At 40.4% G+C, this 27,115-nt stretch overlaps 1 protein-coding gene across 5 annotated transcripts; it reads right to left on the reverse strand.

The window, feature by feature from the left end:
- On the reverse strand, window positions 1-27,105 carry LOC131531206 (uncharacterized). Of its 5 annotated transcripts, none has more exons than XM_058761815.1 (16): window positions 26,552-27,105; window positions 12,121-12,608; window positions 11,818-11,919; window positions 11,341-11,712; window positions 11,205-11,260; window positions 5,629-5,861; window positions 5,299-5,432; window positions 4,958-5,125; window positions 4,756-4,849; window positions 4,309-4,653; window positions 4,094-4,211; window positions 2,834-2,925; window positions 2,377-2,491; window positions 1,780-2,052; window positions 1,506-1,679; window positions 1-1,413 (listed from the first exon to the last, which is right to left on the reverse strand). In XM_058761815.1, the coding sequence occupies exons 5-16, from the start codon at window positions 11,224-11,226 to the stop codon at window positions 1,223-1,225; spliced, it is 1,959 nt and encodes a 652-aa protein (XP_058617798.1). In that variant the 5' UTR covers window positions 11,227-11,260; window positions 11,341-11,712; window positions 11,818-11,919; window positions 12,121-12,608; window positions 26,552-27,105; the 3' UTR covers window positions 1-1,222. The 5 variants fall into 5 exon arrangements, with proteins under 5 accessions (XP_058617798.1, XP_058617797.1, XP_058617799.1 ...); XM_058761814.1 differs by lacking the exon at window positions 26,552-27,105 and adding an exon at window positions 21,059-21,533; XM_058761816.1 differs by lacking the exon at window positions 26,552-27,105 and adding an exon at window positions 12,936-13,764.
- Window positions 27,106-27,115: the final 10 nt, after the last annotated feature.

A 27,115-nucleotide genomic window follows, 5' to 3' on the forward strand; every position in this document is an offset into this window, starting at 1 on the left:
ATTAGCTTGTACAACCGCAAAAACAACACACATAGCTCAGACACACAACAAAAATCACTCAGACAAATACAAAAAGTGAAGAGCATGTCAAGTGATTACAAAGGCCTGGTAGAGACTGACCCTGTGATACATGATGGGCAGCTATGGAGTGATTTGCAGTGGTGGTAGTGCAAAAGTTAACAGTGCTGGGATTTAATCAGTGCAAAGTAGGGCTGCACAATATATCGAAATTATTGAAATATCCCAAATGTATACTGTATATCGCAATATGCATAACGCAACAGCTTGCAATAACTGGGGTCATGAACAAAAGACAAAGTTTTGTAGCTTTGATAAGTATCAGGATATATTTAATTCATACAGTGAAAACTAAGCAATATTTTATTTTTACATTTTATGATTCAGTATCTTTTATTAAATAATGTAGGATAACCTGAAACCCTGTGGTTTACACTGATGTTAAAATAACACTTCTTATGCTACAGTAAAACACTGATGTTCACTTTCACAAGTTATAAGGATGTTTTCTTGTCATAAAAAGAAACACATGTAGGTTATATAATTTTAAATATATTTTAAAGATAATTTAAGTTTATTTTACACACTTTAAGCATTATCGTATCACATATCGAATATCGCATTTAGTGAATTATCAAACTTTTCTTCAATATCACACAGCCCTAGTGCAAAGCTGTGCATGTTGTTAAATATGACTATGGAAAAAACAAGAGTGTAAGCATAATAGGATTGCTTAAAAACAATACAAAGTAGATAAGATAAGTAGAACAGACACTTATATTAAATTCAAAAGAAAAAGTTTATACAAGCCAACAGGGGTAAATAATGGGACCACAGTCCAAACTGTGTAGAGGGGCTAATGTAGCCTGTAAGAGAGTCAAATGGATAGTGGATACTAGACAATAGACAGACAAAGTGATGTGATGGGCAGGGAGAGACTCATGCTGAAAAGTCCATTTCTCCCCTACCCTTTTGTGTGACATTGAGTTGCTGGTTAGCCCTGGGGACAAAGGACCTCCTCAATGTTGAGCATGCAGAAGACTGCTTCTGCAAATTATCCTTGGTTTGTTAAATGATTAACTCCAGCTCCATGCCAAACACAGAGCCAGCTTTCCTTACCAGCCTGTCCCAACAGCCCTCTTCTTAATGCTGCCTCCCCAGCACACAACAGCATAAAAAAGGACTCTGGCCATGAAAATACTGTTTAATCGTGCTCAGAGTCACTACTGGTATGGTATTCCTCAGAATCACTATCAAAGTTAATTTCTGTTTCAGTCAGAACTTGAACATAACAGTTCTTTGCATGCTTTGCCAGGCTGTTGCTTGCTTGTTTGTTCTTCATCGTCAAGCTCTGTAGACCTTGGATCCCATCTTGAAGCAGGCCCCACGTCTCACCTTACATGTTAAAACAAATTGAGCCTTTATTAATTAGAAACTTTCAGCAATATTGTAATGTATGCCAAGTATAACACAAAAACATACTGTACCTGATGTCACATTAGAAAGCCGGGATGACATGTGCTTCAGAGTGTCTGCACGGGTGCAAAGAGACTTCCAATGCTTGTTCATCTCTGCAATAAGAATCCTCTTCTCCTCCTCAAGTCTCCTTACTGCCATCACCATGTCGAACGCCTTCCTCTTCGTCCTTAGATCTACAGAGTCTGGAATACATAGATGAAACAAGTCAGTTGTATTTGAGGCATGATAGATTTTGTGCCACTATGTGACTATTTCACATAGTCAACGGAATTGTGTACATACCACCGTGTGTAAGCTGCCATGGCCAAACAATCTCGTCAGATAGAATGGTGTCTAAGGTCAGATGTTCTGCATTAGGAACCAAGGTGTTATACTTTTCCACTACAGAAAGTAAACATTTTTTTCCCTCCCTGATCTTTCGGCGGATCCGGGCACGTCCTTTGCATCCGTCATTATCTTTATAAAGACGCTGGGACCTCCTCTTAACATTTGCCACCAGCTCCTCAATTCGGCTGGCTACAGCAGCAAGATCAGCATCGTTTGGGGATGTTGTTGCTGAGAGGAAGAAATGAAGAGATAAGAAATATACTTGATTCCATGAAAAAATATTATTTCTGGTGTATAAGCAAAATAAAGCCTAAACAATATTTTCATATTTCTCTGTAACTGAGGCTACACTTGTAGCTAAGGTTGAGTATAGTTAGGTTAGTTAGGTTCTATATTGTCCCCATGGGGATAATCTTTTCCACATGTCATCAGCAATCAGAGTATGTGCTCTTTGACTACGATTACAATGAGCCTCTTTGGAATTGCAGCCAAGCTTAGTCAGAAGTGATGCATCAAGCAGCATATCAAACAGTATAAGACAGTATATTCTACCTTCTGCCCACTCATTGATATCAATGATCCAGCTCTCCAGTTGATTGTCTGTGATGTCCATTTCCATTTTCATGGCCTCCATGTTATGCAACTGGCATTGCAGGGCTATTGTGGCCTTCAAACACAAATGACAATGAGGGAAATGCTTACAACTTTGACTATTGTTGATAAGGATTGTTAAGTACCTTCACTATTAGAAAACTACATACAACACTGATTAAATATACAGTATATTCGTATATACGTGGACAATCAATATACCGGTATGTGGTATGAACATTTAATATTTTATATTAAGACACTGAAAAATACAATTGACACTACACATGAAACCATCCGTATATTCTATTGTATTGAAGAATATCTGGGCAAGTCTTCCCTATATTTTTGAGATATATGCCACTTTATTTTACAATATCGCTATGAATGTTGCATAAGGGAAAACTGGTGTCTTTACCTTCCGATATCGGCGGGCAAGGGCGGAAGCCAAGTTGTCAAACTTTCGTTGGTTCCAGCGCATGGCCATGACCGTCAGCATGTCTATGCGTCCTGCAAAAATAAAAAATATGAGATTATCACCCTTCTTTCCAGTAGCAGTAGGAGAAGAAACAGTGTGCAGACTTGTTAGGTACCACAAACTTTTGCGAGATAATAACTTACAGTATAGTACTATGGTACTAATCTGCTGTCTTGTGCCATTTGATTACTGTCCCATGTAGGGCTAGGTATCGTTAAAAGTAATTTGATACCGATACCTTGACTTCGATACCGGTTCCTGAACGATACTTTTTCTGATACCAATTTTATGAAATAAATATATATAAATCCGTTTTAACAACATTGCATTACCTCAAAAAATTAATTGGTTAAATTTTTCAGTTTGATGACCTTTATTTTACACTTAAAATCACGGCTGACACAGTTTTAATTTTCTGAGTTTTAATGACACATAGCCTGACAACATCTCATCTGACGGAGGACTGTGCCGTGCTGACTGCGTTATTCATTTATTTTGAAATCAACGCTAAAGCTAAAAAGCGGAATGGAGTTTAATTTATTAAGGCATTCCTCAAGTGGAATGGACAATTTGACTGACGGCGCTCTGAAAAGTGAACAGACATTATGCGCTGAATTAGAGATGGTAAAATTGAAAGTGGGTGGGTCTTGTCCCACCCATATACAATGGGTACATGGTACCATATTTTCCATCTATGTGGGTTATGACGCTTACACACACACCGCGTCTTTTTGGGCAACCGCGTAAACTAGTGTTTTTCCGCCACAGCTAATAATGCCCCATGCACTGACGTTTACGAGATTAACCCCTTAGGTATCGAAATTTGGTACCGAAAAACAAGACGAGTTTCGATACTCGATAGTATCGAGGCAATTCGGTTGGTACCTAAAAAGTATCGAACTCGATAACCAGCCCTAGTCCCATGAAAGGGTTAGTAGGTAAATAGCACAGGATAGTGAAGTAGTAGCATGAAACAATGGCGCAGGACAGTAGGCAAATGGTACTCTGACGTGTATTTTTTTAATCACACTGCCCCTCCTTATTATCCTCCCTTCAAATAAAATAGGATGATGGTATTGTAATCGATCCATCCATTTGTGTTGAATATTCTGAGCTTTATATTTTCAGAGTCAGCATACATGCATGAGCTCAAAGTGGCTCACCATTGTCATCAGGATCAAAATGTACTGGTTACCTTACCTGCTTTTGACATGTGCTTTGTGGTAACAGCAATCCTTGAGAGGAAGGCGTTGCACTGCTCCACCTCTTCCCCAAGAGTCGAACCAGCCCCCTCCTGATACGCTCCACTCCATTTTACCTTTAAAAAATAAAACCAAAAACAAAACCTAAGTGGCAACAATCTTATGCAGGGTTTTCAGGGAAAGAAAATGTCATGGACAATCCTTTTTTCTTACCTCACATTTGAAATCATGAGCTTTGGCATGAAAAACAGAAAGAAATGGCCTCATGGTGAGGAGATCCTGAAGCTCAGGGCATTTCTCTGTCACTCTCCGGAGGTAAGGCCAGTACTTGCATGCCACATCCATAGTGAAAAATGTCACTTGCTTACAGGCCATTTGCTTTTGGAGGTACAGGAGGTAGGCAAAAATCTCCCCCCTGAACATATTAAGGGCACGAAGGAGAACCCCATGACGACATACAGCGAGTTCCAGGCCCTCCTCGTCTGTTTTTCCTGAGGACTTCTGAGACGTTTTGCGCGCCGCTGACCACTGCCCTCCACAGACACCTCTTCCAGAGACCTAAAACATGGAAGATGGTTAACAGTCCAAACTTGTTCAAACAAAGTTCTCTATAGGACGTGGTGTTTTATAGGTAAATATATTGAAGTTGTGCAAGTTTACATGACTGGTTGAGGTATGGACATAGTCCACGAATCTTGCGACGTCATCATCATTCGCGATGAACACGCCATCAAAGATGGCTTGTTCCTCCGATCTAAATAAAAGATACATATTAACTTTAAATATTCATATGATTTTCAATTCACAGCAGTTGCTTTCAAAGTAATGAACCTTCAATGCACACACAGGATTTTGTAAATACCTTGCTGCACTTTTGAATCTGTAGTGCTTGCGGTTTCCATCAACAGATACTGCAAGCATGTCTGGGCTGCACGCTGGGCAGTCAAAGTGGTCCTCCTGGCATAATTTGTCCACTTCGAATCGGACAGCTTCCCACTCCAAGAAGCTTTTGTCTGCTGTGATGTTACCACTATGTTTCAAAAGAGTTCAGTAAAAGAGAACAGTAAAACAGATCAAATTAAATATGTACTGCACTGAAGTAAAATTCTCTAAATGGATACATTTCGGGATGTTTGTACTAATTTTGTAACCAATCCTTAGAATACATAAAGGAAATTAACAATGTGTAAACTTCACTCATACACTATACACTGGTGTATTTGGGGGATGTTTGGCCCATTAATCCAAGGGAACACTTCTGGATAAGGAAATGATATTGGGGAGATGATGTCAAAGTCTGTAGCCAATGGAGTTGAAGTTGAGATCTTCAGAATGACCTGTTTTTTCAGAAATGTTTCAGTGCAAACTGCATGACTGATGAGAGAACATGAGTTTATGGTTGTTTATAAAGGGTCTAAATTTAACAACTTTTTTCCTAAACAGTGCAAATGTTCATGTGTACTTTCTATCATCATCATCATGCCCTCATAGTATCATTTATTGAGTTACGCAGTTATTACCACAAATACTTACACGGCCAAAGCGAACAGTGCGTTGATCCAGAATTCTAAGAAATGCTTGGCTAGACATCCCTGGTGCTGCCATCTTCAGCTCTTCAAAAGAAAAAAGGACATCTGTCGCGTACACAGTTGAATGGTGAGAAGTGGCAGGCGAGTAGTCATTATGGATCAGGTCATCCACTCCAGGACTCCAAGTGGCTTCACATGCCTTGCATCTAATCTGAGGCAATCTGAGATCATATCGCCCTGGAAAAAGAAGGAAATATATACTCACAGTTAATTTTGACAGACGCAAACTGTGTCATTCTGACAACTGATATGGGAACCTTTGAATAAGGATGGATCAGGAGGACACTTCTACAAACATTTTGTAAGGCACTCTATTGGAAGTCACACTTTTGTCAGGCAAATTAACTATCCCCATACAAACAAAGGTTAACTGTTTTCCTCCACATAGGTGGGCCCAGACAATCTAATCAACACACAACCTATTGAATTGAATTTCCAGCCATGATAAAGAAAATTTCTGGATATGTGTTCCACAATGTAACATGTATGAATGTAACATAATCATGATTTTTATATGTTCATAGTTGTGACAAAGTGAGATGGAGTATATACGAGGTTTTAACTTCAGCATATCAGCACAGTGCTCAAACAACACCGTTTTTAGAAAAGGAAGACTCTTTGCCTCCCACTGCCAGCAGTTTACATTCCGGAGACAGGAAAACACAGCTGCCTACATTCAAACAGACGGGAAAGAAAATGCCCCCTGTGGAATCTACTTGCTGCATGAACTGCCACAGACTTCTACAAAGGATTGTGGTTCTTGAAACAAAGTTACTTGCTGGACCTCCAAAACAGGTGGAACACACAGCAGATCGTCATCACGGACCACCGCGGCAAACAGCCGGTGAGTCCTATGAATCTAGTGAATCTCAACAGTTTATACAAAGTGTAGAAGAACAAGCTGATCGACAGACTAATCGATGGCACAAACAGGGAACGAGACCCAAAAGCACTCGAGACATCAGATTGTCACGAGTATCTCGTATTGCTGCGGTAGCATCCTCTACCCCAGATACGGCTATGACAAGACTTGTAAACACTGGCATTTTACAACCCCCTATACATCTTGAGAACCGATTTGAAGCATTAATGAATGTGGGTGAGGAATCCCCAAATGTGACAAAACATGGATCGTATCAGCCAGCAGCTAACATCGCTACTAACAGGCACTCAAGGTCGAGCAGACAGCGGCGTTCAGCTCAGAGCGCAGCCGAGCCCAGGACTCTGATAGTGGGTGACTCTACTATCAGAAACATCAGTAGCAGGACTACAACTACATGCTGCTTTCCTCAAGCAACCGTCTCTGATGTGAACAAGGAACTTCGGAACATTCTGATGAAGCACAAGACTGCAAATCGAATCATCATCCATGTGGGGAAGAACGATATTCGGAAAGAGCAGTCAGAACTGCTTAAGAAGGATTTCAGTGAACTCTTTGAAACACTTCAAAGACTTGAAGTTCAGTCGTTCATCAGTGGACCACTCTCAGCAAGGGGAACTAACATGTTTTCACGGCTGCTTGGGCTGAATACATGGCTACAAAGAACCTGCAGTACAAAAGGAGTCAACTTCATCGACAACTTCAATATTTTCTGGGGCCATAGACAACTGTTTAAACTGGACGGCTTCCACCCAAACAAACTTGGTGCGAGAGTGCTAAAGGACAATATCTATTTCTCCCTCCGTCATCCTTCAGTGGTGTGTGCCAATCCACTCGGCCTCAATGGCACACACACACCTGGACAGAATATGAGTGACCACAGGACTTCATGTCAGCCTCAGAGTCATCATGTGGTTGACACATCCCACAAGGACACTGATAACACCACGCAGCCAAAACAAGCTCTCCTCACAGAGACTATCCCAGCTAAGCCCTGCCCACACAGCTCATCACAGACTGTGACGTACTACATCAGCTCCAAGACTCAGCACCCAAGGACAACTATCTGGAAAACAGCCAGGGAAGCCAGGACAACATATCACAGCCACCGGAAACACCAGAGCCAGAGCCCCGCTCGCCAGACACACTATCCCTCTCTCCAGAATCTCCACTTCTAAGCTTCTCACAGAAAATGGAGGAACTGGTGTATGCTGGGACCAAACTCTCCCACTCGTTTGCTGCAAGCCCCCAGATATCAACTAAAAAACGGCGGGCCCCACAACCACCAAAGACAGCAGGCCCAGCTCTCCCTCCTCCTCCTGCGAGAGCTCTCCGACCACTGCCACAACGACAGGGCCCAAACCCTCCTCCATCGGCCGTAGGTGAACCAAAAACAACTGATAACAGTTCTCAGTGATATGTGTCGGGTCCCCGCTATATTAGCAGTAACACTCACAAATGTTCACAGAACAAGCGGGAACCCAGTGTGCCTGTAGCCTTCTATATTTCTGTTTTATCACGTGATAGAAAGTCTAAGGCCTTCTCAAGCCGTATGGCTGACCCATCTAATCTGCGGCCTGTAATGCGTCAATCTAAGATTGCTGTAGAGACAAAATGTAATTCCATCAAGTTAGCATTTTTAAACATTCGCTCACTAAAAAATAAATCATTTCTGATCAATGACTTTATAACCACAAACAACCTGGACTTTATGTTTCTAAATGAAACATGGCTTGAAGACAGCTGCAGTGCAACAGTCCTCAATGAAACAGCCCCTCCTAACTTTAACTTTACAAGTGTCTGCAGGACTGTTAGGAGAGGTGGAGGTGTAGCTGCTCTATTTAAAGATGTTTATCAATGCAAGCCAGTGTCATTTGGTCAGTATTTGTCTTTTGAATACCTAGGTATTGTGCTGAAAGGTGCTCCACGCATTCTGTTCATCATTATTTACAGGCCTCCAAAATACTCTCCAGCCTTTGTTGAAGAGTTCACAGAACTGTTATCAATGATTTCCTCAGAGTTTGACTGTTTTACTATTGCAGGGGATTTTAATATTCACATAGATAATGCAGAAATCAAAACTGCAAAGGAAATTATTACTGTTTTAAACACTTTTGATCTGATCCAGCATGTGCATGGACCCACACACAATCGTGGACACACTCTAGATTTACTCATCAGTAAAGGTCTAAACATTTCATCCATTGTTGTTAAGGATGTAGCACTATCTGTTCACTTCTGTATTTTCTTTGATATATTGATCTCTGTTACCACTGAATCTAGATCTATCTCTGTCAGAAAGAGATGCATTAATGAGAACACTAGTGCGCTATTTATGAAGGCTATATCTAACACCAAGCATTTCTGCAGACTCTGTTGATCTTTTCCTGGATTCCTTTAACTCAAAAGTTAAGAATGTTATTGATGATATTGCTCCAACAAGGGTCTGCAAGAAGAATGGCAGACAAAAATCACCATGGAGAAAATCAACAGCAGTGCAGAGTATGAAAAGACAATGCAGAAAAGCTGAGCGGATGTGGCGGAAGACAAAACTTGAAATTCACTATAGCATCTATAAAGACAGCCTTCATGCTTTCAATGTGGAACTAGCCACAGCTAGACAGACCTTCTTCTCAAACCTTATAAACAGTAACTTAAACAACTCTCGCACTCTTTTGCTACTGTGGAGACTGACAAACCCCCAAGTCAGATTCCCAGTGAAATGCTCTCCGACAGTAAATGCAATGAGTTTGCTTCCTTCTTTTCTGAGAAGATCAATAATATCAGAAAGGAGATTGGCATATCTACTTTTGCAGAGGTCACACAGATTCGACCGCAATTTCAAAAGAAGTGACTATGTCTGTTTTTGAAGCAATTGATTGCAAAATTTTGAAAGAAATAGTACAGCACCTTAAATCATCAACCTGCTATCTTGACACACTTCCCACATCTTTTTCAAAAGTGTGCTTAACTGTTTGGAAGCAGATCTCTTAGAAGTGGTGAACGCCTCACTTCTTTCTGGGACTTTTCCAAACTCCCTGAAAACTGCAGTTGTTAAGCCCCTTCTGAAAAAGCGCAATCTTGATAACACAATGTTGAACAACTATAGACCAATATCAAATCTTCCGTTCATAGGTAAGATTATTGAAAAGGTAGTTTTTAATCAGCTGAACAACTACTTAAACTTAAATGGATACCTGGACAATTTTCAATCTGGTTTCCGAGCACATCATAGCACAGAGACAGCACTCATTAAGATAATAAATGATATTCGCTTCAATTCTGATTCAGGCAAAATATCAGTTCTGGTACTACTAGATCTTAGTGCTGCGTTTGACACTGTTGATCATAACATACTTCTAGAGAGACTGGAAAACTGGATTGGGCTTTCTGGGATGGTACTCAAATGGTTCAGGTCATACTTATTATGTGAGTATAGAGGTGAGGAGAGGTTATTATGTGAGTATAGGAGAGCATAAGTCTAAGTGGACGTCCATGACATGCGGAGTCCCACAAGGCTCAATCCTTGCACCGCTCTTGTTTAGCCTGTATATGCTCCCACTAAGTCAAATAATGAGAAAGAACCAAATTGCCTATCACAGCTATGCTGATGATACGCAGATTTACCTAGCCTTATCTCCAAATGACTACAGCACCATTGACTCCCTCTGCCAATGCATTGATGAAATAAACTGTTGGATGTCCCAGAACTTTCTTCAGTTAAATAAGGAGAAAACTGAAGTCATTGCATTTGGAAACAAAGATGAAGTTATCAAGGTGAATGCATACCTTGACTCTAGGGGTCAATCAACTAAAAACCAAGTCAAAAATCTTGGGGTGATTCTGGAGACAGACCTTAGTTTTAGTAGTCATGTCAAAGCAGTAACTAAATCAGCATACTATCATCTCAAAAACATTGCAAGAATTAGATGTTTTGTTTCCAGTCAAGACTTGGAGAAACTGGTTCATGCCTTTATCACCAGCAGGGTGGATTATTGTAATGGTCTCCTCACCGGCCTTCCAAAGAAGACCATTAGACAGCTGCAGCTCATCCAGAACGCTGCTGCCAGGATTCTGACTAGAACCAGAAAATTTGAGCATATTACACCAGTCCTCAGGTCCTTACACTGGCTTCCAGTTACATTTAGGATTGATTTTAAAGTACTTTTACTCGTTTATAAGTCTCTAAATTCATTGGAGATATGCTCACTGAATATAAACCTAACAGACCACTCAGATCATTAGGATCGAGTCAGTTAGAAATACCAAGGGTTCACACAAAACAAGGGGAGTCTGCTTTTAGCTACTATGCCGCCCGCAGTTGGAACCAGCTTCCAGAAGAGATCCGATGTGCTAAAACATTAGCCACTTTTAAATCCAGACTCAAAACTCATCTGTTTAGCTGTGCATTTGTTGAATGAGCACTGTGCTACATCCGAACTGATTGCACTATGTATAATCACTTTCTATTCTTAAATGTTTTACTTTCTTTTAAAATCAGTTTTTAAATCACTTTGTTTTTATTGTTGATTTTTATTATTTTTAATTTCTTATTATTTTTAATGACTATTTCACTTCCTTTTATGTAAAGCACTTTGAATTACCATTGTGTATTAAATGTGCTATAAAAATAAACTTGCCTTGCCTTGCAGACAACCGCATATTGTCTCTGGCATCTCCAAAGGTACAAGATGCTCTTGAAAAAAAAAAAAACCCACATGGATGAGAATTAAAGAATAACATTTATTTATGTGACTTTCAAAAACTACAACTTACCACACTGGGTTAGAACCCTCTCCACAACACAAGTTGTGGGAGACAACGGATGAAAAAATGCAAGTGTCATCGAATCCCTGTTGTGAAACACTTGACCTTGGTGGACCCTGACATCACACTGGCCACAGAGGAATGGGTGTGGTCGGCAGTCACAACAACGGATAACGGCTGGACCGTTTCCACAATGTTGGCAGATCCGAGTTGCCGCATGTTGTCGAGCCACCATGGTGTTGACCAGTCGGGGTCTCTCTTTCTCCCACCACCCTGATATGAGGCTCTTTCGAGTCGACCAGTCTGTTGAGGCTTGAGGTGGTGTTTCATCCTCATGTATGTCCTCACCCAGTGAGCATTTAAGCTCTTGAAGGAAGGACTCTGTTAAAACAATGCACAATATTGAAAAACTGTAGTAATAATAAATATTAACATACTAAATGAACATATTGTTTTGAACCAGTGCAGTCAAAATAAAGAACACACCTGCAGTAACGGAAGGAAAGTCACTGGTCACTTCCCCACTGGTTTCCAGAGCCCTGACATGAGAGACACCTGTCTTCCGACTCTGGCTGTGACTGGGACCTGCTGTAGCAAAAAAGCTGTTGCTTTTTACACTCAATGAAACAAACTTTACCTGATGCTAGACACAGGTATGTAATAATAACCTCAGATATGTTCTAATTCAGACTCATGACTTGTGATCATGTTGTATACCATTTCAAGATGCAAAACTAGATCTGGAGATAAAGTCTACAATTGAATTAACATGAATGTAAAAAATCTGACCTCCTTGTTTTCGGGATGATCTGGGCCTGCCGTAAATAATGTTTCCATCACTGTCCCTCTTAATCCACCTAACCTCTTGCTTGTTGTTTGATGGCTGGCTGGTGGATAGATGACTGATGGAAGGCTGACTGATGGATGGTTCTGCTTCCTGGTGCATGCTAATGAGCTGTTCAAGCGCTTGGAGGTGAGCCTGATATGCAGCCTGATCGACAAGGTCACTAATCTCCTTCAGGTGACGGTCCATCTCAGGATCGGACACGGCACACAATATAAACAACACAGGGACAAACAAAATACAAGACAGACAAACAAAAACACCACTGGAAGGGGAGGGAGGAGAGACAGTAAGACCTCAAGAGAGAGAGAGAGAAAACAATACAACAGTAGAGAAAGTAACAAGACAAATGTGGCTCTTAAAAGTGCCTTTTTTTAAAAATAAAATGCTGCTAATAAGTATTAAGATGAGGGATAAGATGAGATTAAGGAACCTGCAGAGAAAGAGAAGAACAAACCAAAATAGAATAGATCAACAAACTACATATTACAATATAAATAACTACTAGGCTAAGACGTTAAGTAAATGCTCCTCTTATTTATTCATGCAATCACAATATCATAAAAAATGAATGACTTTAAAAAGAAGTCATTGTGTGAGCAAGGGTTCTTCTATCATTATATTTTTAACACATCCTTTTGTTCTGCCTTAATTCAAATTGATAAACAAACAGGAATAACGTGATCAGGGTACTTGTAAACTTTGCCTTGCCAGACTTAAAACCGTTAAAAACCTTATTTGACTGTTGTAGGCTACTTACCGTGGTGGAATCGCTGGGCAATGGTTTCGTTGCACAAAATTGCGCCAAAATATCAATCATAATGAAAAAGTACAGTCTTAATATTTTATATCCTTGCTCAAACATTTAAAAGAATCAGCATGAATGTCTGAGTGAAGGAAACACGGGAATATGTAGCCATTACATTGAAACCAGTGGCAGCTGCTGGTCTTTCAAAGAGGGGAAGCTCATTTTCGGCCTTCATCATAAAAATTGTCCATTTATTTATACGCAAATCCTGCCCTACGTTCCTTTTCAAGAAAATGCTCTGTGACCCTGTTGTACCAACTAGGCGTCTTTTCCAGTGACGCTAGCCTAGCCTGCTGTATGTATGAATGAATGAATGAATGAATGAACAAACAAACAAACAAACAAACAAGATATTAAACTCGACGGAGGAAATGTGGGAATTAGGTTAAACTGAAACAAGGAATGTGGTGTATAATATTGTCATGATACCATAAAAATGTCTTACAATACTATACCAGCTTAATTTATAATTCAATTCTACAAAATGAATCAAAATTTAATAAATAAATAGATGTAAGTGAAAACAGACAATATTATTCTCTGAATACTTAATGTGAATGAATGACTGGCTATTATTATCCATGAAATGATCTAAACAAAACTCATCTCAGCACTGCACAGAAGCTGCATGAAGTGACATTTAGATGTGGCATTTATTCATTTAGACCGTATTTATAATTTCATAATGTTATGAGATTAATGTTTTAAATACTAAATTCTGAATATAGAAATATGTTGGAAAATAATGTAATATGCCTACTTTTAGCAAGTACTCCTCGCTGCAGACTGTAGCGCGGTGACGTCAGGTACCTACGTCACGTATGTGTTTACCGCGCATGCGCAAAGTGACGTATGGTATATCTATATAACGCAGGCGCAGTAGCGCGGTGACGTCACGTACCTACGTTACCTATGTATTTACCGTAAATACGCAGGTTCAATAATGGTTCATTCACTTCCAGAACATTTACTTACTTTTGTTTTCTTAAAAATGTGCATTTGTGTTGGCTTTTAATTGTAAGGATGCTTTGGTCTTAATCACAGAGAGTGTCATTGCAAATGTGTGCGATTTCAAACATTTATGACGTGTTTTATGATATGTGTTAGTAGTCGACGTGACAGGGATTCTGCTGCTGGTCTTTAAAAGTCTTATTTCGCCTAAAATTAGCCTTTAAAGATGTATTAAAATAGAGCAGAAATACTTATATTAATAAAGTAATGAATTGCATGCATTGCAAATAAATAAATAAGTACACATACATATATATATATATATGTGTGTGTGTGTGTGTGTGTGTGTGTGTGTGTGTGTGTGTATGTTTCTCATATTTGTCATCTTTTGCATTAACATTATCAAAAATTAATAGATACTGTAACAAATGTATTGTTCATTGTTAGTTCATGTTAATTAATACATTAACTAGTGTTAACCAATGACACCTTATTGTAAAGTATTACCTCTTAAATTTACCTTCATGTTCATATGACTTTTTAGGGACATTATCAGTGAGACGAAATTCAGAGAAGAGGCCCACTTCATATGTCTAGACAGATAGTTCTTTAACTCCTTAACATGTAGTGAATACTGTAAAAAGTATTTGAGTGTCTGTCTCTCTTCTCATCTTTCTGTCTGTCTCATCTCAACTATCTGTTTTTTGTTTTGTTTTTTTTCCCTGATAGACTGTATTGCCCTCAACTGTAAAACTTTCAAATTGTTTCAGGCTATGCTTTCTCAAGCCAAGCCAACCTAAATTTTGACTTGACAAACTTTTTTAATTTAGTTGGTTAATGATGATTATAAATTAAATCTCTTAGGTACTTTACAGACAAAGCAAACAACAATCTTTTTCTAACACCATCCTATAATATTTAAAAATACATTTAAAATATTTTCCTTGTATGGCTCTTTTGCCTTTCCTCAAAATGATTTAATATTGTTTGTTATTTTATGTAAATTAGGTGTCATGAACTGGAGTGCATTTTCTGCACAATACAGACAGGAGTGCTGGGTGCCGTATTCACAGACCAGTGCCTACGGTGCAGTGAGATACTGCATTTAAAGACTGCACACCTAGGTATGTCAGGACTGACAGGAGGGGAGTCCTGTGTGGGTTTTATTCATTCAAAGAATTTGAGGGCTACTGCTCGGTTGATTGTTTTATCAGTGATGGAAGTGAATTTCAGAATGAGCAGATGCAATTTTTTTTTTCTTTCTCATGTGTCATGTTTATAGTCTATAGTCTTAATCTATATTTGTATATACAATTATACTTTCTGTTTTGTTCTTTGAAATAATAATTAAAAAAAAAAGATCACTGTTATCAGTTTGGTTTTTTTGGAGGCACCATGCATAAAATGGGATGCAGACACTGAAAATATACTGTATGTAGTCAATTGAATTTAAAACTACTTTATTGTCTTAAATATTTCACATGCAGAATTGCCAAAGCAAAAGAAAAATGTCCAAAATTATCCAAAATAAATAAATAAACAAGAACCATGACAGAGGACAGATTAAAATAAGAAAGGCAGCAGCTATTTGCACTAAGTGATAGCAGGATTTTCTGCTATTTAAACTACTTATTGCAAACAGTGGTAATTACCTGTACCTCAGTATTGTAGTACATTATAAAACATTAACGTTATGCAATAATAACGTATTGAGTGTAAATTATAATTTTAATTCAAATTATTAAATGGATATCACCTTATTGGGACAATAAAGCCCTCCCTCACAACTTTTTGATTATTTCCTTAATTTTTATTGAAAATAAATGCTTTTTTTGATGTGATTTGAAATTTGAAAAGGGAGAAAAAACTTTGCTAAAAGGCGGATTCGAACCTGAGTCGATCGCGTCACAATGTGAAAATCACGCGTTTTACCAGCTGCGCAACTAAATATATAAGGCGCCGTTAAAGGGTAATATTACAATATACACAGTGAAGTAAAGTGCAACAGAATGTTAATAAATTGTAAATAAAATACTACACAGATATTACAGAATAAACTCTGTAATTCTGTATCATTTTACCTGAGATGAGACATGGTTAAAATCATGGATATGTGCTGTATTACATTTTATTGTTTTATTTTTTTTTCCACCTTAGGGTTCTTAATACTTTTACATTTTATTAGAGTATTCTGTTAAGTATGCGCATGCGTTTTTATGACGTGTTACGTCACGCACGACGCAAAAACACCTACCGTCACCACGTAATGCAAATTACACACGCAATGCGCATGCGTGTCATAGACATACCATACGTCACTTTGCGCATGCGCGGTAAACATATACCTGACGTAGATACCGGACGTCACCGCGCTACAGTCTGCAGCGAGGGGTGTCTCACTTTTAGACGGGAAGCGGCCAGCAGGTGGCAGAAGTTCGTGATTGAATCGCTGAGTCATTCAAATGATTCTTTCAAAACGGCTGAATCCTTCAGGAGCGAATCAAATGACTGTTTTTATGAATGGCTCAGTGAATCAGTGATTCTCCCAAATCAACGCAGATTTGGATCAAACACAGAAACGAAACAAAAACAGCGCTCTTGCTCGTGTAGTATTGCTGTCAGGAGCATTTTTTGCTTGCATATCTTGAAATTTCCGAGTTAGCACCATGTATATTAAAACATAACATTATAAATAAATAAAAAATCTATCTATCTATCTATATCTATCTATCTATATCTATATCTATATCTATATATATCTATATCTATATATATATATATATATATAATGATTAATAAGAACCAAGTGCAAAGCCGCTATGGGACTGAGCTCGAACAGCTTCAGTGTCAGCGACTTTTTATTGTACACAATCGCTGTCAATCATAAGGACAGACCCTCCAATCATCACGCAGAAGCTCAGCGTCCAGGCCAGCCCACTCCTCCATTCACCCCCAGAGACGCTGAGCGTCCGGGGGCGGGACATAATCGCAGCATTTATCCAATGACCGTCTAGTTTGGAAGCGCTGAAAAAAACTGTTCAAAGCAGCCCCATTGAAGTCAATGGACGCTCAGCTTCAACGGAGAAATGCACTGACGCTACGGGAATGTATGAGAAGGAAATCGAGTCAGCGACCTGCTATATGTAGCTGATTCTGAACGAACTCGTCTTCGAGATGAACGTGTTCCAACACATTTTTAGTCAATAAAATGTTAACACAATAGTACACATTTTACCATTAATTTTTCGACATTATAGGGGAAGCTGTGCTTCCCTTGCAGTCTTAAAGAAATCCCCACTACACATCACTTCCCAGAATGCATCCATCTCTTTGCCAGGCTGGGGATGGCCATATAATATTAATACAAACATTTCTGCAGTATGCTATTTAATTTATCACAACTTCATAATCAGTATTGAGAAAGATCTATAAAAGTAGGCTATTGTTTTTTTTGTCTGGACCAGACCATACAGAATTCTAGGACAGAGTGGTGTTGTTTACCCATAGCGACGGTTGCTATGCGTCGCTGGATGAGAGACACAACCAAATAAAAAAAAAAAAAAAAAAAAAAAACAATTATAAAATATCCCACCTAAATTAAGACACGTTTAAGCCTACAGCAAATATGCAGTCCTGTAACTCCTGTAATTATGCCATTTTAAAATATATATATATATATATTAGTCGTGGTAGCGATTCAGACAAGGGTTTCTGCGCCACGAAAATGTATGGTCACCGCACCAATGATTGTGACAGTCCATGCGACGACGCACGCTACTGCAAAATACACATTTGCAGCACAAAATCAATCGCCTGAAGCAATACTTTCAAGCGCAGGAAAACCGCTGGATGCCTAACCCCCTTTCGTCAAAATCCAAAGATGAGGGATTTGCATTCAAATCTATGACCCTCTACGGTGCCACGCGACGAAGAGGGGTACCCTCAACGTCGGCTTATGGACGTGAGGGGAAAAATGACCAAAAGGCAGTGTGTGACGAATAGGGGTGAGACCGTGTTGCTCTGACTGGATCCAAACAGCTAGCGCTACTTCCAGCCCTATTTCTCCTATCCCTGCTGCCTCTACCTCTAGCAACAGCTCTCCTATGGACACTACGACCACATTCACCCCTGCCACACCCATCCCCGTTGGGCAAATGGTCAAAATGATCTGTTTGTGCTTCGTGAACACTCGCGCCTTCCTCGGCGGCACCATTGCGCGGCAAAGATGTACCGGGAGAAGCGCGATCATTAGACGGCCGATCGTCATTTCCAAAAGGCAAATATTCCCCTTCAGAGTCAGAATCGGCGAATAACATTTGCAACACATCCTCACGGTACAACTTTTTATTAGCCATTTGGCGATTTTCTCTCACAAATCTCACAAATTTACTCAGACGCTATGAACTGAACTGCTTCCGCATCAATGACACGAACACTCACTTCCTCTGCTGTTTCCTCCAACACTTTGAATAGGAACATGACGTCATTTGGGTCTATAATCGAAGTACTATGTCTGCCATCTAGTGGTAGGGAATACAAATGAGATATTACACCATATTAGGATCTACAGCCTATTTTATTAAGCATAACGTCTTGTCGCAATTTTGCGACTTTGGCGCTTAGAGGGTTAATAGTCATACTACACAGACCAAAATTATAAACGCAACACTTTTGTTTTTGCCCCCATTTTTCATGAGCTGAACTCAAAGATCTAAGACTTTTTCTATGTACACAAAAGGCCTATTTCTCTCAAATCTGTCTAAATCTGTGTTTACATTTACATCAAGTCATTTTGCAGACGCTTTTATCCAAAGCGATTTACAATTGGGGAATACATAAAGCGATTCATCTTGAAGAGGCAATCAGACAGACGAAGTGCTTGCAACACCAAGTCTCAGGCACTGTTCAATTAAGTACAAGCTATCAATGGAAGGAATAAGTAAAGAGAAATAATTTTTTTTTTTTTTTTTTTTTAAGTTTAGGATGAAGTCAAGTAGTGTCGAAAGAGATGAGTTTTCAGTTGTTGCTTGAAGATTGACAGGGATCCAGCATTCCGGATAGGGGTGGGAAGATCATTCCACCAGCCAGGAATGGTGAACGAGAATGTTCTGAAGAGTGATTTTGACCCTCTCTGTGATGGTATCACGAGGTGTCGCTCATTAACAGATCTCAGATTTCTGGAGGGGATGTAGATTCTTAATAGTGAGTTTAAGTAAGCGGGTGCTGAGCCTGTGGTTGTTCTATAAGCAAGCATCAGTGTCTTGAACTTGATGAGAGCCGCGACTGGTAGCCAGTGCAAGGAGATAAAGAGAGGTGTAACATGGGCTCTTTTGGGCTCATTGAAGACCAGTCGTGCCGCTGCATTCTGAATCATTTGTAGAGGTTTGACTGTGTTTGATGGAAGTCCAGCCAGAAGAGCATTGCAGTAGTCCAGCCTAGAAATGACAAGGGCCTGGACAAGAAGTTGTGCAGCATGCTCTGTCAGAAAGGGCCTGATCTTTCTGATGCTGTGTAGTGCAAACCTGCAAGATCGAGCAGTCTTTGCAATGTGGTCTTTGAAGGTCAGCTGGTCATCAAAGATTATACCAAGATTTCTAACCGAAGTTGATGGGGTTATTGTTGATGAACCTAACTGGATCATGAAGTCATGCTGTAGAGTCGGAGCGGCAGGGAAGACAAGAAGCTCAGTCTTTGCCAGGTTGAGCTATAGGTGATGTTCTTTCATCCATGCCGAGATGTCCGCCAGGTAGCCTGAGATCCGTGCAGCTACCGTTGGATCATCTGGTTGAAAAGAGAGGTAGAGCTGTGTGTCATCAGCGTAGCAATGGTAGGAGAATCCATGTTCCTGTATGATGGGACCCAGTGACCGGTCGATGTGCTTTGGATACCTCCCCTCCCCAGGCCACCATGAAAGACCTACCAGTGAGAGAGGATTCAAACCAGCGAAGTGGAATCCCAGTGATGAGAGGGTGGACAGGAGGATCTGATGATTGACAGTGTCAAAAGCGGCAGATAGATCCAGCAGAATGAGGACTGATGATTTGGAATGGGCTTTTGCAAAATCGCAGGGCTTCAGTGACAGAGTAGCGCGGTCTCGGTTGAATGGTGTAACATCTGCTTATGATCCTTGATGGTCGTTGGGACTTTATGTCTTAAGAGACCCTTTTAGCCTTTTGACATTTGCATATAATTCACAGCCTGGCCCCACATTCTACCGTTATATGGGTGCTAATTGCCAAGGGTTGTCCCCCCCCCACTGTCAAAAAGATGCTAAACAGATCGACTATCTCGTCTCTCCATCGGACTTCAAACACATTCCAAGAGAACTAAATGACCCTCGGTACCAGGCCTGGCTGACCAGTGGACTACCCCCACGATTACAAGATACATAACACCCACATAGAGGCATTTTCTTTATTTAGACCATAATTAATGAGTTACAAATGTAGCGCCCCCTACCTGTCTTTATTTTAATTAAGTAGGAAAGTGCTCCAGATTCATTAATAAAATGCCTACAGATGTTGAAGTTAGGCCCCTCTGGTGTCACTAAATGAATAATTTTCTTTTAGAAAGCTACGCAGAATTAAATCTATACGCACCTTAACTAATCAAGTCAACATAAACACTTTAGAAAGAATAAAACACTGGTAAAAATATGAAAAAAGTAGAGTATTTAATTAGAATAGAATTATAGAAATGTAAATAGATAAAATAAAGGGATTTCAGAATGTGAAATATTCGCTCACTCACTTTGTCCTTTAAATATGACACAATTTACCCCAGACAGGCAATATATCCGAATATACAGAGTTAAAGCAAGTATATATGTCCAATACCCTCAGATTTGAACAGATTAACTCAAAAGGGGATGACAGTATTCAATAACTCTTATATATAAGACCAAATATACTCTGAATATTCACCTATGTGTTCAGTGCACTGAAAAACTCTAAATTAACCAATATAGTGGGCCCACACACACACACACACAATCACAAACCCCCCGTTGCAGGCCTGAATCGTGGCTCGTGTTCGTAGTGGCCGGGAAACAGAAAATGGCCTCTTCACTCTCCTGAGCGCAAAATAAATCAAACAATGATATCTCAATATCACGTGAACACTACCGCAATTCCGGAATCCTGTAGCAGGCCTCGCGCAGCTCCTCGTCAGCCGACGAAACGCACCTCCCGCGTCGCCAGAGGAACCCCAAATAACGCGGGTATTTGGGGCGCTATCTGGTACTCAAATGTACTCCCTCGTTGTGGAGGAAAACAACTGCGGTAACTGTCTTTAGTCTTGCTTTTTTTTTTTACTGTTGCGTTAACTTATCAGTTCAGATGCGCAGAATTGCGCAGTGATACTCACACAGCCGGTATTCGCGTCTGAACGGCAGATTAACCGCACCGGATGGCCGTAAAACACTACGCGGCGATCTCAACAAATAAATAAGCGAATACGTCAGTGTTTCACACACGATCTACATTAAGTTCAAGATTTTTAAACTTGTAAATATATTCATTCTCTTATCGCAAACAATACGTCTCTCTCACACTGCTATCTCTCAACTGAACTCCCGCACTTCTTCCCAACTTCCCTCCTCCCCAAAAACAACCACTCACGTTACACAAAACACCCGTGAGGGCGGAACTTAATTCACATAAACCAATAAAATAATGAAACACCTAACATGCTGGTTAATGCCACGTTATACACATGTACATTTCAATCAACCTTGAACTTGGACGACGCTCTTAAAGGAACACACCTCTTTATACATCAATATATGGAGATGTATATTTAATTCATATTTTAGCTCTGGATTAGGACTAAATAAAAACAAATACATTAAGATAACCCATTTCTGAAGAATTGTATTCTACTGGGTTACACAAATCTATCTGGTATATGCACGTGTTGTTTGTATGTTTCCTTATTATATTAGCCTAGTTACCACTCGTTATTCGTATTAGTAAGCTCTAAACACTCATATTCAGGTGTATGAATGTATCTCTGGTTTAATACCTTTTAGATGTCTCTTTCTTGATATCAAAATGATCTGCTCTTTATTCCTCACACAATGATGTACACTATGTGATCATGAAATGCATCATACTATTTTTAATGTACTGTGGGGAAAATTACACCAGTCTCCAGATCAGCCGTAAAACATGCAAACGAGGTGTCAAGTGCGACAAAGAAACACTTTCCCGCTGAAACTATATGCCTTGTTATTGGTCAAACTAACCAAAATGGGTTTTACAAGGAAACCAGATAAAACTTCTCCCACACTGAAAAGGCACTGCTTCTCTTTCCTTTCGGTGCCCTGGAGACACACTTATCACCTTGGAAACCTCACGACTCCCCTTTCGGGGGGAGTCCGAGCTTCTGGCAGTTTTAAGTTCAGTAACTTTGTTGATTCATTTCGGACTAATCAACCCATGGCTGGAATGACGAAGCTTTCACTCCTAAAGGAATTCACCAGGAATCTACGCATTATACATGCACCAGGATGCTTTACTCAGCACCCACAAAACCCATGCAAGTAACCGCTTGTTAACCATTTAGATGCTCTTCTAGGCTTCGACCCCTTTTAATTAAGGTGATGTGATTATCTGATGGTTCTTAACAGGTTGTAGTTAGCTGATGTCTAAATCTTGCCATTACTCTCTCACACTCTCACTCTCTCTCTCCATGCCTTCCTTGCGCTGGCATCTATGTTTAATGTGTGTATGTCTGTGTCTAGTTCGATGTTGCATGTCCCCTGTAGTGTAGTTTAATAAACATCCATATGTATTCACACTTGGTTGTCTGTGTCTGCTGCTCTCAGAACGAGGTCACTTTAACGTCCGGTCTTGTTACATGCTCGGGGAGCAATGTTTCAGTGAGGAAATTATTTGTTGTGGCCAGAGAAATAGTTTTCCTTAGAGTCAATAGAAGGTCCGTACTGCGGACAAACTAATCATTTTATTGTACTATTAATGCTACAGCTAATTCCTGAAGATGGATATATAATTGATAACCCGTTATGATTAATTATGTCCATCTCACTTAGAACAAATATGCTACAATGGCCACTCCTGAAACCTGACTGTTTAGTGTCCAATTTGTCGTTCTGTGAAAGAAACAGTGAGACCTGGTTGAAGACAACTCATTCAAGTGTTTTCGCTATGAACGGAAGGAGAGAGACAGGTCTGTAGTTTTCTATAAGAGAAGTGTTTAATGTAGGTTTTTTGAGCAGTGGGGTTACCCGAGCCTGCTTGAACGCAGTGGGGAAGATGCTAAATTTGCACCATTTTCTCTCTGTCGCTCTAAGTTTAGTCCGATGTTCACGAAGAACCTCGGATAACCAGGGGTTGGAAGGGGCAGCCCATGCTGGCCTAGAGGAGAGAGGACAAATGTAGTCTAGACAAGAGGTTAAGGTAGAGCATAAAGTGTCAGTAGCTGCATTCACATCCAGAGATGAGAAATGGGTGGGTGAGGGAAGAGAGGAGGATACTACAGAGGAGAGATGGGAGGGAGAAAGGGAGCGTAGGTTTCGTCTAAAAGTAACCGGTAGGGGGGTTGGTGACACACGGGTAGCAAAATGTAATGTAAATCTAATGAAGAAATGGTCAGAGGTATGTAGCGGTTGTACCAGAATGTTATCTGCAGTACAATTGCGTGTGTAAATTAAATCAAGTTGGTTGCCTGATTTGTGCGTGATAGTGGTGGTAAGGCGTTTGAGGTCAAATGAAGCTAGGAGTGAATGGAAGTCTGTAGCATAAGGCTCGTCTAGGTGAATGTTGAAATCACCAAAGACTAAGAGTGGAGTGCCATCCTCCATGAAAGAGGACAACAACCCGTCCAGCTCCTCTAGGAAGGTGGATAGAATTTGGCCAGGGGGACGGTAAATGACCACAATCTGGAGTTTTATAGGAGCTGATACAGTAATGGCATGAGATTCAAAGGAGTTGTAATTGCATAGGGGAGAGCGGGTTGAGTATTTCCAATTGTTAGAAATGAGCAGACCAGTGCCTCCACTCCGGCCAACTTGACGTAGGTTGTGAGAGAAAGAGAAATTATTAGAGGGAGCAGCTGGGGTTGCTGAGTCTTCTGGATGAATCCAGGTCTCAGTCAAGCCCAAGATGCTGAGCGTGGATTTTAAAGAAAAAACAGAAATGAAGTCTGCTTTGTTGACAGCTGACTGACAATTCCAGAGACCCACAGAGAAAGAAAGAGGTGTAGTGGAAGAGGTAGAGATAGGGCGCAGGTTAGCAGGATTACGTTGCCGTCTGCGTGTGATGTTAGAGCGTGGTTAAGAGAGAACCGGAATGTTTTGGAAACACATGATAGAGGGTCTGAAAAGCAGTCAGTATCTGGGGTGACCACCATTTGCCTCACGCAGTGCAACACATCTCCTTCGCATAGAGTTGATCAGGTTGTTGATTGTGGCCTGTGGAATGTTGGTCCACTCCTCTTCAATGGCTGTGCAAAGTTGCTGGATATTGGCAGGAACTGGAACACGCTGTCGTATACGCCGATCCAGAGCATCCCAAACATGCTCAAAGCGTGACATGTCCGGTGAGTATGCTGGCCATGCAAGAACTGGGATGTTTTCAGCTTCCAGGAATTGTGTACAGATCCTTGCAACATGGGGCCGTGCATTATCATGCTGCAACTAGGGATGCAGCGATTTACCGGTTTTACGATTAACCGCGCTTTAAAACGTCACGGTTAATTAATCGTAAAGGCTCCGCTACACCGAGTGTTTCTGTTGTATGGAATGGAACTGTTGAAACATGAGCAAAACGAAAACAAAGTTACACTAGCGGTGCACCAGCTTAAAATGCCGTGCTTATCAGAGACACGGAGGCTACTAGATTAACTATGACAGAGGAACCAAACAGCGATCCTTTATTTCCACCAGAGAAATGACTGAATTCGATAGTGTGGGACCATTTTAAATTTGGGTACATCAATATTGCCGTAAAAATCGCTGTTAAAGAGTGAATACATAAGGGATAATGCACAGCTAGCCAACCTGTTCTGGCTGTGCAATAAACGATTTTAATGCACGACGTGAAGGCAAGGACCACCTGACGCGACGTTCGTTAGCTCGAACATTCTGCCGCTTCAGAGATGAAATAGTGCAGTGAGAGAGAGCGCGAGCGCGTGTGTGAAGCGCGCGCAGTCAGCGGAGGCTCGCGAAGCGGAGCCAGGCGCGAGTATAAACGAGGCTTTAGCCTACCTGCATCTGCGTCACTACAAACAATGAAGATTTGAGTTTAGTTATTTAAATAGTCATTTTACCCCCTCTTTGCTGATTAATATAATGTAGCGATCCAGTATCTAAGCTATTTTATTAATGAAAGTCGCTGGGCAGCGTTGACAACACGTTTCTGTCCTCCTAAATGTTTGTGGGCAGCTCGATCTCGATCTCACAAACCAAAATAATAGACATGATTTTCTCAGGCCTTATGTAAAATCAGATGAATAAAGATTATTAAAATGAATAAGTATTGATGACAGTTGATTACAATAATAGTTTAGTTTATTCCCCTCATTAGTAACAGTGTCCTCTGTGGGATAAATAAAGTTAATATTAGTCATATATTAATAATACTTCATTAATATTGTGATTTATCATCCCTGTTATAGTATTATTCATAAGTCAATTTATTTTTCACCATCTTTCCAAGTTCTGTACCTCAGGTCCAAAAGAAATGAAGAATGAAAGAAATGAAAACACCAAATACATTTATTTTCAAAAGGGAAATACTGACATGGATATTTACAGAGCAGAGGTCACCTTTTTTAATTCCAATAGGAGAGATGGACTTTTTTTTTCTTTAGTATTATTATTTTGTGCTGTATTATTGGTTACTGTGTTATTTCTGTTTCAAAAGGCAGCAATAAATAACACTTTAATATCTAAAGAGTGTTTATGTGATTTTATGTTGTGAAATGAATAAATGCATAATAATCGTAATAATCGTGAAACCGTGATTATTCCTCAGACTATAATCGTACCAACAAAATCTATAATCGTTGCATCCCTAGCTGCAACATGAGGTGATGGTCGTGGATGATGGCACAACAATGGGCCTCAGGGTCTCGTCACGGTATCTCTGTGCATTCAAAATGCCATCAATAAAATGCACCTGTGTTCGTTGTCCATAACATACGCCTACCCATACCATAACCCCACCGCCATCATGGGCCACTCAATCCACAACGTTTAGTTTTGTTTAGTTTCTTATATAGCACATTTCTACTGCCTTCAGAGCAGCCCAAAGTGCTGTACAATGCATTCCAGAAAAACCAAACACATAATGACAAACACGGCATCTTAAAAAAGAAGACATACATTACGTCTCTCCTAAGTCAGATTCAAACGCCATAAAATAAAAATGCTTCTTCAAAGCCGTTTTAAAAGCGAACACTGTAAGTTACATCAGTATTTCTTAAATGACCGCGCTCGAAGAAAAAAATATGGTTTAAATTATGACCCAACCGGGCCGTGACCGGCTGGTTCTTAGGTTGCGTCCAGGCAGACCTGTCTGTGGCCTAATATGGTGATGTCATATTGCTAAAGTTACAATAAAGACATAATATCAACACAAAAATCATAAGCTTACCTTGCGCGGGGATTTTTGGAGAATGCACTAAATCGCTTCTATTCGGTCCGTAGGGAGTTGTTGGCATTGAGAAAATGATCGCCCCTGCTGGTACTCTATTGGTAACTTCACCTTCATGCATGCGTTTAATTTTCACGCCTAGAGGAGGCAAAGCGTGACAATTACACGCATCTTCGAGTGGACCAGCGTGTCTTCTACACGCTTTGGCGTGATACCGGGTTGAACCACACCAGCCCAGGACCTCCACATCCAGCATCTTCACCTCCAAGATCATCTGAGACCAGCCACCCGGAGAGCTGCTGCAACAATCGGTTTGCATAACCAAAGAATTTCTGCACAAACTGTCAGAAACCGTCTCCAGGGAAGCTTATTTGCATGCTCGTCGTCCTCATCGGGGTCTCAACCTGACTGCAGTTCGTCGTCGTAACCGACTTGAGTGGGCAAATGCTCACATTCGATGGTGTCTGGGACTTTGGAAAGGTGTTCTCTTCACGGATGAATCCCGGTTTTCACTGTACAGGGCAGATGGCAGACAGCGTGTATGGCGTCGTGTGGGTGAGCGGT

This window comes from Onychostoma macrolepis, chromosome 22 (assembly GCF_012432095.1).
Source record: "Onychostoma macrolepis isolate SWU-2019 chromosome 22, ASM1243209v1, whole genome shotgun sequence".
Taxonomy (NCBI): Eukaryota; Metazoa; Chordata; class Actinopteri; order Cypriniformes; family Cyprinidae; genus Onychostoma; species Onychostoma macrolepis.